This window comes from Saccopteryx bilineata, chromosome 7, assembly GCF_036850765.1.
Source record: "Saccopteryx bilineata isolate mSacBil1 chromosome 7, mSacBil1_pri_phased_curated, whole genome shotgun sequence".
Classification (NCBI taxonomy): domain Eukaryota; kingdom Metazoa; phylum Chordata; class Mammalia; order Chiroptera; family Emballonuridae; genus Saccopteryx; species Saccopteryx bilineata.
This window is the reverse complement of record NC_089496.1, coordinates 84,545,816-84,559,214: the sequence shown is the minus strand read 5'-3', so window position 1 is coordinate 84,559,214 and position 13,399 is coordinate 84,545,816. Positions and strand designations below refer to the sequence as shown.

The window sequence follows — 13,399 nt, the reverse complement described above, 5'->3', positions numbered from 1 at the left end:
GGGTCTGCCTCTACTCTGGGCCGCGAGCCTCTTTTGCTTAGCCCTGGGCTGTGCCAGCTGTCTGCTTTCATTCTCCACCTCACCAGGCGAGGCCTTTTCAACCATCTGGCCCACCTTTCTGAAATGCCTTTGGATCCCCCCTTTTGTGTCTCTTTTAGGCTTGGGTTTTAAATGTAAAGTTGACAACCTTTCGTCTTTCCCCATGAAAAGAGAATGATACCTAATATACATTCCGATCTTGAATCCAGCTCAAAATCTAGAGGTTTTGTTCTTCAAATGGGAAGTGAAGAAAACAACATGTTTTGTACAAACATACAAACAAAACAACCCAAACCTTTCAAAACAAAATTTGAGCTCATACTGATTTATAAATTTAGATTTTCTTTAGAACAGTGAAATAAGGCTGGATCCAGTTAGTAAGACGTAAAGATCAGTAAGGGGTAATTGTGGAACAGCACATTACTGATCAATGTGTTTGTTTGTTTGTTACTTCTAAGCCCCATTTCTCTATGAGACAGCATCCATAGAGAATAGAGTGAAAGAAATCTCTCGTTGTTATGAAGCAATCTCACGAATAAACTCTGCCCTTTATACTCAGGGTTTCGAATGGAACGAGGCAGTAGCCTGGGAAACGTGCATGTGCTTGTGTTCAGGTGTGTGCACCTGCGATACTTATGGAATACGTGTGTAAGTGCACACATGTGTCCGTGATCTCCTCTGTGTGGAAGAGTGGCAGAGTGGCACACTCTTAGGGTTTCCTGAACACTTACGAGGAGTCAAGGAATAGTGAAAGGATGGTAGAGACTCACCGCGTTCACTCTGGGCTTCACAAAGGCCATGTGCAGTCTGAAGGGAGGAACATGCTTATGGCTCCACAACAAGTCGGGGGGTTGATGCCCAAGAGTTAGCATCCAGTGTTCCTGTTCCTGCAGGTGCCCTCTGTTCCTGGCCTCTCCTCTTCACTGGCAGTGTGCAAGAGGGAGGGGGGGCCAGCGGGGTGGCGCAGGGTGAGGTCCGCCACATTTCAACCCCTTCAACTCTAGATTAGGAAACAGGCCTGACCTGTGGTGGTGCAATGGGTAAAGCATCAACCTGGAAATGCTGAGGTCGCCGGTTCAAAACCCTGGGCTTGCCTGGTCAAGGCACATGTGGGAGTTGATGCTTCCTGCTCCTCCCCCCTTCTCTCTCTCTGTCTCTCTCCTCTCTCTCTCTCTCTCTCCCTCCCTCTCTCTCCTTTCTAAAATGAATAAATAAATAAATAAATTTAGATTAGGAAACAGAACACGTGGCATTAGCTCTCTGTTTTGCAACAACTTGCGTTAAGATCTCAGACAATCTGTACATCTCTCCAGGCCTTTTTCCTCGCCGATACAAAGATTATTTCTAACGGCCACTGTGGTTCTAACATGCCATAAGAATTGTGAGTGCTCATCACTGGCCTGGGTTTTAGTACCCCGGACATCTCTCAGCTTTTGTCCACTTGTCTTGTCCATCCATCCATCAGCAAGTATTTACTATGTGTCAGGTCCGGTATCAAGGTTCCCCAACATCATTCTTCATTTCTATAATCTGGCATTTTGTTGCCTCTAATCTGCTACATGCCGGGAAGTTAGATTTCTGAATTCATTAAGAATTTGGTATGAAAAGTAAGTACGAAATGATTCAGTAATGCCCATATGACAGAATAGTGAGTAGTTAATTATAATTATGACACTGTAATTTATTATTTGATGAAAATGTAGAATAAAAAAAGATGGTACAGCCTGACCTGTGGTGGTGCAGTGGATAAAGCGTCGACCTGGAAATGCTGAGGTCGCCAGTTCGAAACCCTGGGCTTGCCTGGTCAAGGCACATATGGGAGTTGATGCTTCCAGCTCCTCCCCCCCTTCTCTCTCTCTGTCTCTCCTCTCTCTCTCTCTCTGTCTCTCCCTCTCCTCTCTAAAAATGAATAAATAAATTAAAAAAAAATAACTTGTAGAAAAAAGATGGTACACTGATTTAAAAAATGTACATATATAACACAAGAACTAGAAGGAAATGTATGAAAATTAAGTGAGTTACATGTACGGGATGATAGATGATTCTTTTCTTTTTGAATTTACTTTCATGCTGAAGTTTTTGCTTTTCTCATGCTTTTGGTGAGCTTTGACTCAGCCAGTGTTTACCGACGCCTGCTGTTGTCAGGCACAGCTGGGCTTTAAGGTTCCTGCTCTCTAGAAACTCTGGCCCACAGAAGGAGACTGTGATGTGCACAAATAAATTGCCTGGGAGGAGGCTGGGCTCAGGTGAAGGAGATCTTGAAGTTTAGTACATGCTAAACTCTCCAGTTGGCGCCTCGGTCAAACAGCCACAGGAAAGCTATTTTGGTCTCAGTTACATGAAGAGAAGCCCGGCAGGGTCTTGGCAGGAGCACACCTAATATCTACTGTTTCATCTCTTTCCCAGTTACGCCAAAGATCAACAACACAGGGTTATTTATACACTTGTTGGGGACCGAATCCACAGTCCTTCTGGGCTGATGAGCAGCCTAGCTGCCTGTGGCTCCCCACTCCCCACTGACTCACAGTAGTTTTTGTTGGGAAACGGGTCCCCAGCTGAGCGTGAACTACGAGTAGTACTGCTGAATGAGCCACAGGAACCCGGCCACTGGATAAATTAAAGGTTGAAACGGAAATCAGGTGTGGCGCGGGGTCTGCTCCGGACAGAAACGAGGAAAGCACGTGTCTGTCAGTCAAGCCAGAATTTCGAGTTTTGATTAGCTTTATATTGACTTAGGTAGTTTTTATTATTCTTTATTATTTTTTTATATTAAGAGTCAGAAAGGAACACTTGCATTTGAGGTGCAACTTTGCCGCCATTTATGGGGGGTATATATCTGAGAATGGGGAATTGGTACGATCCTACAATGTGTCAAGGCCTCCACGTTCCCTGTGGCCACAGATTCAGCCTTTTGGGCAGGTTCTGTAAATGAGCAACAGGACTGAAAGAAGAAGCCATTCAGAATAAACCTTAGATGGGCGGTGTATCAGCAGGCCACACCCCCAGAGTACACTACAAATAATGTTTTAAACTAAATTCTCTATTTATCATGTGAATGACATAATTACATCTCTTTGCACTTGTTATGTTAAACATATTAATGTGGTTAATGTAAACATCTCAAATATAGCACAATTTTTGTGCTCCTGTTATTTAAATGTCTCTCTCTTTCTCTCTTTAACACACGGACACACAGGAACTTAAAAAAACATCCATGTCTGAGCTTCCTCTGCTTCTGAGAAGCCCTAGTTCTGTTCAGTGGAAATGTCTCCTACCCCATTAGCCAAGATGGATGCTGTCAGCAAATCAGGACAGAAAGAAATTAAATACACGTCGAGGTTGAGCTGGCTTTTCCAAGCTGCACCGGTCCCTCGGCACCCATTGTAGGTCATATGTGCTTGTCTTTGCCCCTCTCCAGATTGCAGGCTCTTTATCGAGTCATAAAGGGAGCCCCAGAGATGTAAAGCAAGCCGCTCAAGGTCACCCGGGCAGTGAGCAGCTGCACTGGGGCCAGAGTCCAAGTCTCGTTCAGCCTGCTTTTTAAAACACACAGTCCTCAGATGTGCTATTTGGGGGCATTCCTGCTCAGAGTGGATGCTGCTTTCATCAGACCACACACTTCTGAGGGGAACCACCTCCTCTGTGTTGCCCAGAAACAGATGGAAAATGGCACTGCGTATCTATCGGTCACTTAATATGTGCTCATTCTCACTGACCTCATACAGCCTTGTATTTTCAAAATAATGGTTATCAGTGATCAGACATGAAGCTCTGAAATCTTCTATTTGCTGGATCAAAAAACTCTGGCCCTTGGCCCTGGCCGGTTGGCTCAGCGGTAGAGCATCAGCCTGGCGTGCGGGGGACCCAGGTTTGATTCCTGGCCAGGGCACATAGGAGAAGCGCCCATTTGCTTCTCCACCCCCCCCTTCCTCTCTGTCTCTCTCTTCCCCTCCCGCAGCCAAGGCTCCATTGGAGCAAGGATGGCCCAGGCGCTGGGGATGGCTCCTTGGCCTCTGCCCCAGGTGCTAGAGTGGCTCTGGTCGCAACAGAGCGACGCCCCGGAGGGGCAGAGCATCGCCCCCTTGTGGGCAGAGCGTCGCCCCTGGTGGGCGTGCCGGGTGGATCCCGGTCGGGCGCATGCGGGAGTCTGTCTGACTGTCTCTCCCCGTTTCCCGCTTCAGAAAAATACAAAAAAAAAAAAACTCTGGCCCCTTCCTGTTCCCAAATCCATGTTCTGTTCATCTCTTAGTCTCATTGTGGTTCAGTGAGATTAGGAGCTTGGCCACCAGCCTGGTAAAACATGAGGAGGTTGGCCGTATATGATGTTGGGGCAGGCGCGCCCTTACACTGCTGGTATGTGTACATCTGTATGACCTGTTCTGGAGGGCAGCTGTTAACAGTTTTTTTTACACGCATTTCCTCTGCAACCTGAACCCTACGTCTAGGCTCTGTTCCGGAGAAATGTTTCCTCACAAAGAGGCATGTACAACAGTGTTGACTGCCTTTGGAAATGACCAGAATGTCTGGCAACAGGGAAATGGCTTAGTAAGCTATGGGCGTCCATTCTTTGGGATGCTGTGAAGCAAGCTGACAAAATGACATGGATTCATGTATACACTGACCTGGAAAGATCTCCAAGACATGCTGTTCAATGACAAGAAGCAAGCTGCTCGGAAATGATGTCTAGTGGGTGGATATAATTTCTGACATGATACATGTGACTATGGGAAGGTCTGGACAGCTCCAGGCTTAAGCACGATGACCACGTATCCGGTGGCTGGCGGGGTCAGCGGGGGTAGGCTTTTTTATAATGTGGATGTTTGGTGGTTTATGTAAGTACTCCCACACTAATGAACCCTGATTTCCAGTCTTCTTATTACAAACAATGTTGTGACAGATGTCTTTATGCACTTATGCAGGTAGATCTGTGAGACAAATTCCCAGAGACAGAATTGGTGGGTCAGAAGGCAACCGTACTGGGACTTTCATAGATATCACAGAATCAGTGTTATTCCCTTTTGCACTCCGTCAGTGATGTAGGAATGTGCCTTAAAATTTTTTGAAGTAAAATTTATGTAATATAAAACAAACCATTTTAATGCGTATAATTCAGTGGCATTTAGTACCTTCACAGTGTTGGGTGAGGTAGAGACTTTGGTCTGCAACGTTTGAAAGAGGTTTACAGTGAGAATGCATCCATGTACTTACTCCTTGTTTGACTAAAACTGAAAAGAAACATGAAAGAGTCCGGGCTTCAGAGGGAGACAGCTCTGGGCCTGGATCCAGGAGCGGCCCTTCCCTAGTCGTGTGACCTCAGGGCAGTGACTGATTCCGCAGGAGGCTCAGTTCCCCCGTCTCTGAGATGGAGGGAGAGGCTACCCTGTGGGGCTAATGAGAGGATCAGGTGCGCCACGTGGAAGACGCACCTTCCACAGTGGTGGATGTTGGTGCCTTTCTCCCCAGTGCGCTCTGGGGGCAATGCAGGCACAGGCTCTGGCCTCAACAACACGAGTTCAAATCCCACCTCTTCCCTTTCTCTGTGCAATCTTAGGCAAGGGCCACCTGTTTGAGCCTCATTTTCAACATGTAAAATGGGGATAGTAGGGTGTGGTGAGGACAAAGTAAGGTGACACATGTAAAGGACTTGAAACTGTATGGGTGACAGTACCTGATCGTGAAATTAGGAGTTTGCCAGCCCCTGGTGGAATGCCCTGTGCCCTGTGGAAAACCAAAGCTGTAATGCCTGCTTCTCTGCTTTCTGAACCAGGGCCATTGGTGCCAACCCCCTGTACTGTGACTGCCACCTCCGCTGGCTGTCCAGCTGGGTGAAGACGGGCTACAAGGAACCAGGCATTGCCCGCTGCGCTGGGCCCCCAGATATGGAGGGCAAGCTGCTCCTCACCACGCCTGCCAAGAAGTTCGAATGCCAAGGTGAGCCAAGGAGCGTGAGGAAAGGTGGAGGCTGCCGGCTCGCACCCGTACCCCCCACAGCGCCTGCTTCACCCCGGCTGGGCCTTCCAGATGTGCCTGTGGTGACCAGCTGGGCAGAGGGGTCAGGTGGCAGAAGGGGCCTCTGCAACTGCCTGGCATGGCCGCCTTCTAATCCTGATGGAACAATGAATGAAAAAAGCCAGGCCGAAGAATCTCAGGCTGTAGTGTAAGGGTTTTAATCCCTCCCTGGGGTTATGTAAGGAAAGTAAAAATAGCAACACATTTCTGGAAGCCTCAAGCCTCTCGGCACTGTGAGCACTTGGGCCTCCCTTTGGTAGGAACTGTGCTCAGCAATTAGCTTAAAGCCCCGAGCCGCTGGGCCCAGGAGCCACTCCTGACATTTTAGAAACATGGGATCAGAGGCTCAGGCTTTGCTCTGAAGGCCTCACCCTGGGCGTCTGTAAATGCTGTTCAGGGACTGACTGACGGACAGCCCAAGCCCCAGGACCCTGCTGGGCAGGGGAGGTGGCTGAGAATTGCCCGGGCCTGGAGCTTTGTGTTGTATGCTGGGGCACAGTGCGGGGGGGGGGGGGGGGGGGGGGGCAGGGCGGAGGGAGGTCGTGCGGCGCGCTTCTGCCCTCTGCAAGCTCACAGACCACCGTGGGAAATGTAACTGACAGCTGTGGGTTCATGAGGAGGCCCTGGGCCACCCAGTGTGCAGGATGCTGCCACAGGGGTAACAGCTCAGAGGGGTCCCATCTGCAGCGTAGCTGTTGGCTGTTGGGAGCAGGCTGATTTAGGTTGAAACATTTGCTCAGGATTTATTTGATTGGGTGGTGTTGGTACTGGTGAGAAATACGTTTTTAAAACTTTTTGTTGATATACAGCACGCATAACGGAACAGTACACAGACTATAAGTGAATGGCTCACTAAATTTTCACAAACCGAGCACACACAGGTAACAGCACCTGGGTCAAGAAGCAGAATCCCCCACCTGGTCTGAGGAGTCCCTTTGGGCGTCCTCCGTCCTCCGGTTATTACTGGAAGGGTTTCTGTTGCTGGTCATGCTTGTGCCTTTGAGCAGAACTGATATTTCTCCACTTCCGGAAGGAGTCTGAGTGGGAAGCTGAATCAGCTGGCTGCTCTGGTTATTCTTGCGAGGTCCTAATGCCCTCCTAGGAGGTGCCCAGGCAGCCTGGCTGCCGGTCCTCCACCTCCAAGCTCTAGGAAGGGCAGGTGACCAGTGGGTCCTGGAGGGGCTGGGGCAGGTCACCCTCGTAGCTGGAGAGGTGATGGGAAATGGTCCTTCCCCCTTTGTCCATGGAGAGAAACGGCTTCACGGGACAGGACCTTCTCCTCCTCCGTGTGGCCTTGCAGAGCTGCGCCTTTTCCCTGCGGAGGCAGTCACCTTTGTTACACTGGTTAGGGGGTGGCAGGCTGGGGGCAGTGGCCTCAGCAGGGTGGAAGGGAACCAGAAGAGGCCACCTGACTTCAGTCATAGCGACTTTGGCGCTCCCGCACTGATGGCCCTGCCCTGAGCACCAGGGAGCGGGGACTGTCACTAACTCCACCCCACAAACGGGGTCAGAAGGCTGGAGACGGGCCTGTGAGAGGAAGATGAACGTGACTCAGAGGAAATGGCAAAAATTTCCTTGGGGAGAGGGCCTCCTACCACCTGTCTCTGAAGGGGCTTCCTGCCACCTGTCTCTGAAGGGGCTTCCTGCCACCTGTCTCTGAAGGGGCTTCCTGCCACCTGTCTCTGAAGGGGCTTCTTGCCACCTGTCTCTGAAGGGGCTTCCTGCCACCTGTCTCTGAAGGGGCTTCTTACCACCTGTCTCTGAAGGGGCTTCCTGCCCCCTGTCTCTGAAGGGGCTTCCTACCACCCGTCTCTGAAGGGGCTTCTTACCACCTGTCTCTGAAGGGGCTTCCTACCACCCGTCTCTGAAGGGGCTTCCTACCACCCGTCTCTGAAGGGGCTGAGATGGGGGGGGCTAACCCCTCCTCCCAGCTTTAACCCCCTCCCCCTTGTCTCAGGTCCCCCCACTCGGGCTGTGCAGGCCAAGTGTGACCCCTGCTTGTCCAGCCCGTGCCAGAACCAGGGCAGCTGCCATAACGACCCCCTTGAAGCATACAGGTGCACCTGCTCCAGCGGCTATAAGGTGAGCGGAGGCTGCGACAGGGAGGAGGCGGGCTGCCCGAGTGTCGAGGGGCAAGGCTGGTCCCGTCTTGTTCCCCACTCTGCCCGCTGTGCCCCGAGACTGAGCAAGCACACCTGGCCCGGGCAGGCTGAGCTGCTGCTTGAGGCTGTCTGTGTGGGCTCCCACGAGCCCCCGGGTCTCCCTGGTCCCATCACTGACCTGCTCCCCAGGGCCGAGACTGCGAGGTGTCCCTGGACAGCTGTTCCAGCGGCCCCTGTGACAACGGTGGGACCTGCCACGCGCGGGAGGACATGGAGGCCGGCTTCACGTGAGTTCTAGAGAGTCCAGAACCTGGCGGGTGGGGTGCTGACGGGGTCCAGCACCCAAGCTGCAGTGCCCTCCTCCTCGGAAAGGGGGCGCCACTGGGGCTGGGAGCTGAGCTGCCCTCTCCTGCTCCAGGCCTCTCTCTGCTCTTAGATGGCACTGAGAATTCATGGCCAAGGGCATATGTAGCGGCAGTGCCAAGGGGCAGTTTGGGGACGTTTTAAAACCCTATAATCTTTGCTAACCTGAGGCCTCTAATAGAAGTCAAACATCTGCTTGTTGTATCAATGTTGTATCAATGAAGGCAGGGCCCTTAGCCAGCTCCTTCCAATCAGGCCACCACGCCAGGCTCCCAAGGTAGGAGGCCTGCCCAGAGGTGGGGCAAGTCCTGGTCATGCCCTCCGGAGCTTCCTCCGCTGTCTCACGGTCCCACTGGTCCCACAGAGCAGCCAGTTTCCCACAGCTCAACGATGGGCCGGCCTCATGAGCCGCTTCTCAAACTCTCCGGGGCTGACGCCACCATGCAAGCACCTCTCCACACACTGACCCTGTTCCCCCAGGACCCCTCAATAAACACTGCAATTCCCAGAGCTCTCCTGGATTCAGAGTTCTTCTGAAGAATACTTGGTATTTAGTTGCTGAAAATAAATTGCCAGCTGAACAAATTGGCTCTGCATCTACTGGCAGAAATGGCCAAACCTGTCTCTACCAATCCAAATGACCAGGTATAAAAAGGAAAACACTCATTGGCTGAGAGCAGCCCCTTGTTGCCTTGGCAACGACATCCTTACCATAGGCTCAGTCCTCCTTTGGGCTTGGGCAGCAGTTCCATCCAAGCCCCCTCCTTGTTCCCTGGACTCCTTGGTGGGGATGTCTGTGGAGAGTGGAGGGGCTGAGACCCCCTGCTGGGCAGATAGAGGTGCCTTTGTGAGTAGCCTCCCCGATACCTAGCAGCCCTACAGGTTGGGGGCCATTGAGTGGGCTCTCCAAGTAGAAGGAGGGTGCCTCCCTGAGTTACCCCTCAACCCTGAGTCTTACAAGGGCCTTTTCAGAAATGCAAAGCTGATCCCTTCAGCCTGCTTAAAACCCCTCTGTTGTCCCCCCTGCCCCCCACCCCCATCTTTATGGGGAGAAAAGTAAACTCCGAGACATGCCCCCCAACAGTGGGCTTCAAACGTTTTTGCTCACATCCCCCCAAACACATTTAAAAACTACATATGTCCTCACACTTTCTTAGGGTGACAACTAAAATTTTTCACTGTAAGTTTAATTTTTTGTTGCGAAGGAGGTTGTTTTTAGGGTATTTCAATATTAACATTTAAAAATAAAGCTATGACTCCTTCATCATTCTCCAATGGAATCTGAAGAACATAGCAATTTGATACCATTAGAAAAAATTACACAAGTTGGGGTTTTTTTACAGTTTAAACATTTACCTCATTTTATTAACCAGTGTCACCCCAATAAATTCACCCCAATAAATTCAATACAAAAGAAAAAATTACCTCTTTTTTTTCTTCTTGAACTAATATTTCCATTTTACTTCCCACGCCCCCTCCCATTTCTCTTCTAATGTAATCTGTTTTTATGTCAGAAAGGCTTTTCTTGAGCTTGCTGCCATATTTCTCTACCACCAACATGGGTATTTAAGTGTAAATTTAAAGCTTTCTTTATTTCTTATGACTCTAAGCCTCTGATTAAAAGTTTCTTTTGGCCTGACCAGGCAGTGGCACAGTGGATAGAGCGCTGGACTAGGATGTAGAGGACCCAGGTTTGAGACCGCCAGCTTGAGCGCGGGCTCATCTGGTTTGAGCAAAAAAAAAGCCCACCAGCTTGAACCCAAGGTCACTGGCTCCAGCAAGGGGTTACTCGGTCTGCTGAAGGCCCACAGTCAAGGCACATATGAGAAAGCAATCAATGAACAACTAAGGTGTTGCCACGCGCAATGAAAAACTAATGATTGATGCTTCTCATCTCTCTGTCCCTGTCTATCCCTCTCTCTGACTCTGTCTCTTATGTAAAAGTTTCTTTTGCATTGAGTTGTCATTACAATTACCAATAATATGCAATTGATCAAAACAGCATTACTGTATTATATATAAAATTTGATAGACAGTTATTACACATAAAAGTAGAATTTTATTAGATGCATCTCTTAATGAGATAGGTAGAGCTTTATATATATAGCTATAAATGCTGATAAAATTCATTCACATAAACAGATAAGATTAGAAGAAGTTTTATTATAGACATGTCACTCAAGTCTTGGAAATCCTTGAGTTTGTTTGGTCAAAAACTCGAGTGAGCTGTGATCAGAAATTATTTTTAATGCTCTACCAGCTGACAGTTCCATGAGGTCTTCCTTCAAGTATTTTTAACACATGGACTTGAAACCCCTTGACCTGAAAAAGCCATTTGTTCATTCACTTTCAAAATATTAATATTCCTAATTGTCCCTTTATTTGGAGCCCTGGGATCTTAGGCCTCAGACACTTGCCACCTTAGACACGGGCTGGGAGAGGTGTGCGTACCCTTGTGCAGCTCTGGGCAGATCAGTCCCGGGAGGAGTTCCTGCAGAGCCTGGAAACCCGGAAATTCATTTCTCAGACCTCTCTGACCCACGTTCCCCTTGGAAAAGCCCAGGCACCCCAGGGCGGGGCGCACCCAGTATGAAGACCCTGGTCTCCAGTGCTCTCCAAACCTGCTGCAGCCCCGTGCTCACTGATCCTGAAGTCTGTGCTCCTGAAGGCCTGAACTAACTGGGAGAACAGGACCCCTCCCAGAGGACTGGGTTTAGGGTCTTCTCCAGCCTTCTGCACACACTCTGCCCCCACTGTCTCCCCCCCCCCCCCCGTTCCTGTGCTCCCATCAGGGTCCTTGACTAACTTCTCATCATCATCCCTGCCCTCTTCCCCGAGGAGGGGCTAGGCGTCCCCTGCCCCTTTGTTCCCACTCCTGGCCGCGGCACTGCACTATCCGGATACCCACCGCCTGTCCTCTGGTTGCCTGTCTCCTCATCATCTCCCCCACGAGACAGTGAGTCCCACACGTGTAGAACTGGGCTTGTTCATCTCTGTTACCCAAGCAACGGCCTGGCCTGGAGTCGGGACCGAAACTCTGGGACGATGATAATGACCAGTGACCGCAGGCTGCTGCTCCGGCCGTGGGCCCACTCGCCTCTCCCTCCCTCCCGGCCTCGCAGGTGCGCCTGTCCGCCTGGCTTTGAAGGGCCGACCTGCGGAGTGAACAGCGACGACTGTGTGGAGCACACCTGTGCCAACGGGGGCCGCTGTGTGGACGGCTTGGGCAACTACACTTGCCAGTGCCCCCGGCCGTATGCGGGTATGTGGGCTTGAGGTCCGGGGAGGTGGGGGCGAGCATGCATACCCTGAGCCCCGTTCCAGTGGGCAGGGGGGCGGCCTTGGCTCAGGGTCAGCAGGAGGTTTCCGCTGGGCCGCTGCCCGGCAGAGCACTGGGGGCAGCTTCTCTCCTGCCTCTCCCTCGTTCTTTCCCCAGGAAGGACCTGTGAACAGTTGGTGGACTTCTGCTCCCCAGATTTGAATCCATGTCAGCACGAGGCCCGGTGTGTGGGCACCCCAGATGGGCCCAGGTCAGTGATGCCCATTTCCAGGGCCAGGGAAGGGCAGGGGCTGCTAAGTCACCCCAAACCCCTCCCCATCCTATTCCCTCACCTGTCAAGTGGGCTTGGTCTCAGCCGTGCAGGGTTCCTGTGAATCGGTAATGGGGGTGCTTAAGGGGACAGCTTTGCTGGCAGCGTGTCCCTGAATGGATGGCTTGACCACTTGGAGCCTCTGTTTTTTCATCTGCAAACTGGATGCACCAGAAGCTTACTCCTGTGGTGGTTGTCAGGACCAGCTGAACAAATGCACTTGGCTCCGTGTCTGACACCTGATAAATCCTTCATAATAGCTATTATTATTCCAGACCCACAACTTCTCATCCTCAGTTACAAAACCCACGAAAGTCTGAAAACCAAAAGTTGATTTGATAGCAAGATCGGATCTGATCTGAATATATTTAGTAATAAAAACTGATCCCACAGATATGGGACTACTTATGGTCAACAGCCATCCACATAGCGTGACTGGATCAAGGTGCTGCTGCAGGACTGTGAGCATGTTTAACTGAGGGGCGGCCCTAGCCCCCATTACGATGTCACATAATACACAGTTGTAGGTACTGTATTACCTTTCCAAAATCCAAAAATGCTGCATTCTGAAACCTGTCTGGCCACAGGAGGTTTGAAAAGGGGTCCTTATTATCACCATTGTCATTGCTGGTGTATGTGGAAGCACTTTGTTGCCTGAAGACTGCATGTGATATGAAGGTCATGGGTTTTTATTTGTTTTTTGTTTTTTTTCTGAAGCTGGAAATGGGGAGAGACAGTCAGACAGACTCCCGCATGAGCCCGACCGGGATCCACCTGGCACGCCCACCAGGGGCGAAGCTCTGTCCACCAGGGGGCGATGCTCTGCCCCTCGGGGCGTTGCCCTGCAGCGACCAGAGCCACTCCAGCGCCTGGGGCAGAGGCCAAGGAGCCATCCCAGTGCCCGGGCCATCTTTGCTCCAATGGAGCCTCGGCTGCGGGAGGGGAAAAGAGAGACAGAGAGGAAGGGGGGGGGTGGAGAAGCAAATGGGCGCTTACCTTATGTGCCCTGGCCGGGAATCGAACCCGGGTCCCCCGCACGCCAGGCCGACGCTCTACCGCTGAGCCAACCGGCCAGGGCCAGTCATGGGTTTTTAGATGTTGCTCCCATCTGCAGTTTTCAAGCAGTGTCATTTCCGGGACCCCTGTTTTGCCAGTCAGGGCAGCACTACTTGAGGTCTGTGGCTAAGGGACCCACCCCCAGCCACTCAGGCCAGGGTAGGGGGGTGGAGTCAACAGGAAGCCCTTGGTCCAGCAGGAGGCCCCGGGGCAAAGGAAGAGCCAGAGGGTGTTAGAGGC

The 13,399-nt window shown here is 51.1% G+C and overlaps 1 protein-coding gene across 1 annotated transcript in view; it reads left to right on the top strand.

Annotated features, from left to right (window-relative positions):
- Positions 1-13,399, top strand: part of SLIT1 (slit guidance ligand 1) — a 200,288-nt gene that overhangs the window by 172,190 nt on the left and 14,699 nt on the right. Inside the window, exons 26-30 of the mRNA XM_066240548.1 lie at positions 5,807-5,970; positions 8,006-8,130; positions 8,340-8,437; positions 11,636-11,775; positions 11,950-12,043. Of these exons, the coding sequence (XP_066096645.1) occupies positions 5,807-5,970; positions 8,006-8,130; positions 8,340-8,437; positions 11,636-11,775; positions 11,950-12,043 (621 nt within the window). The remainder of the gene's footprint in view (positions 1-5,806; positions 5,971-8,005; positions 8,131-8,339; positions 8,438-11,635; positions 11,776-11,949; positions 12,044-13,399) is intronic.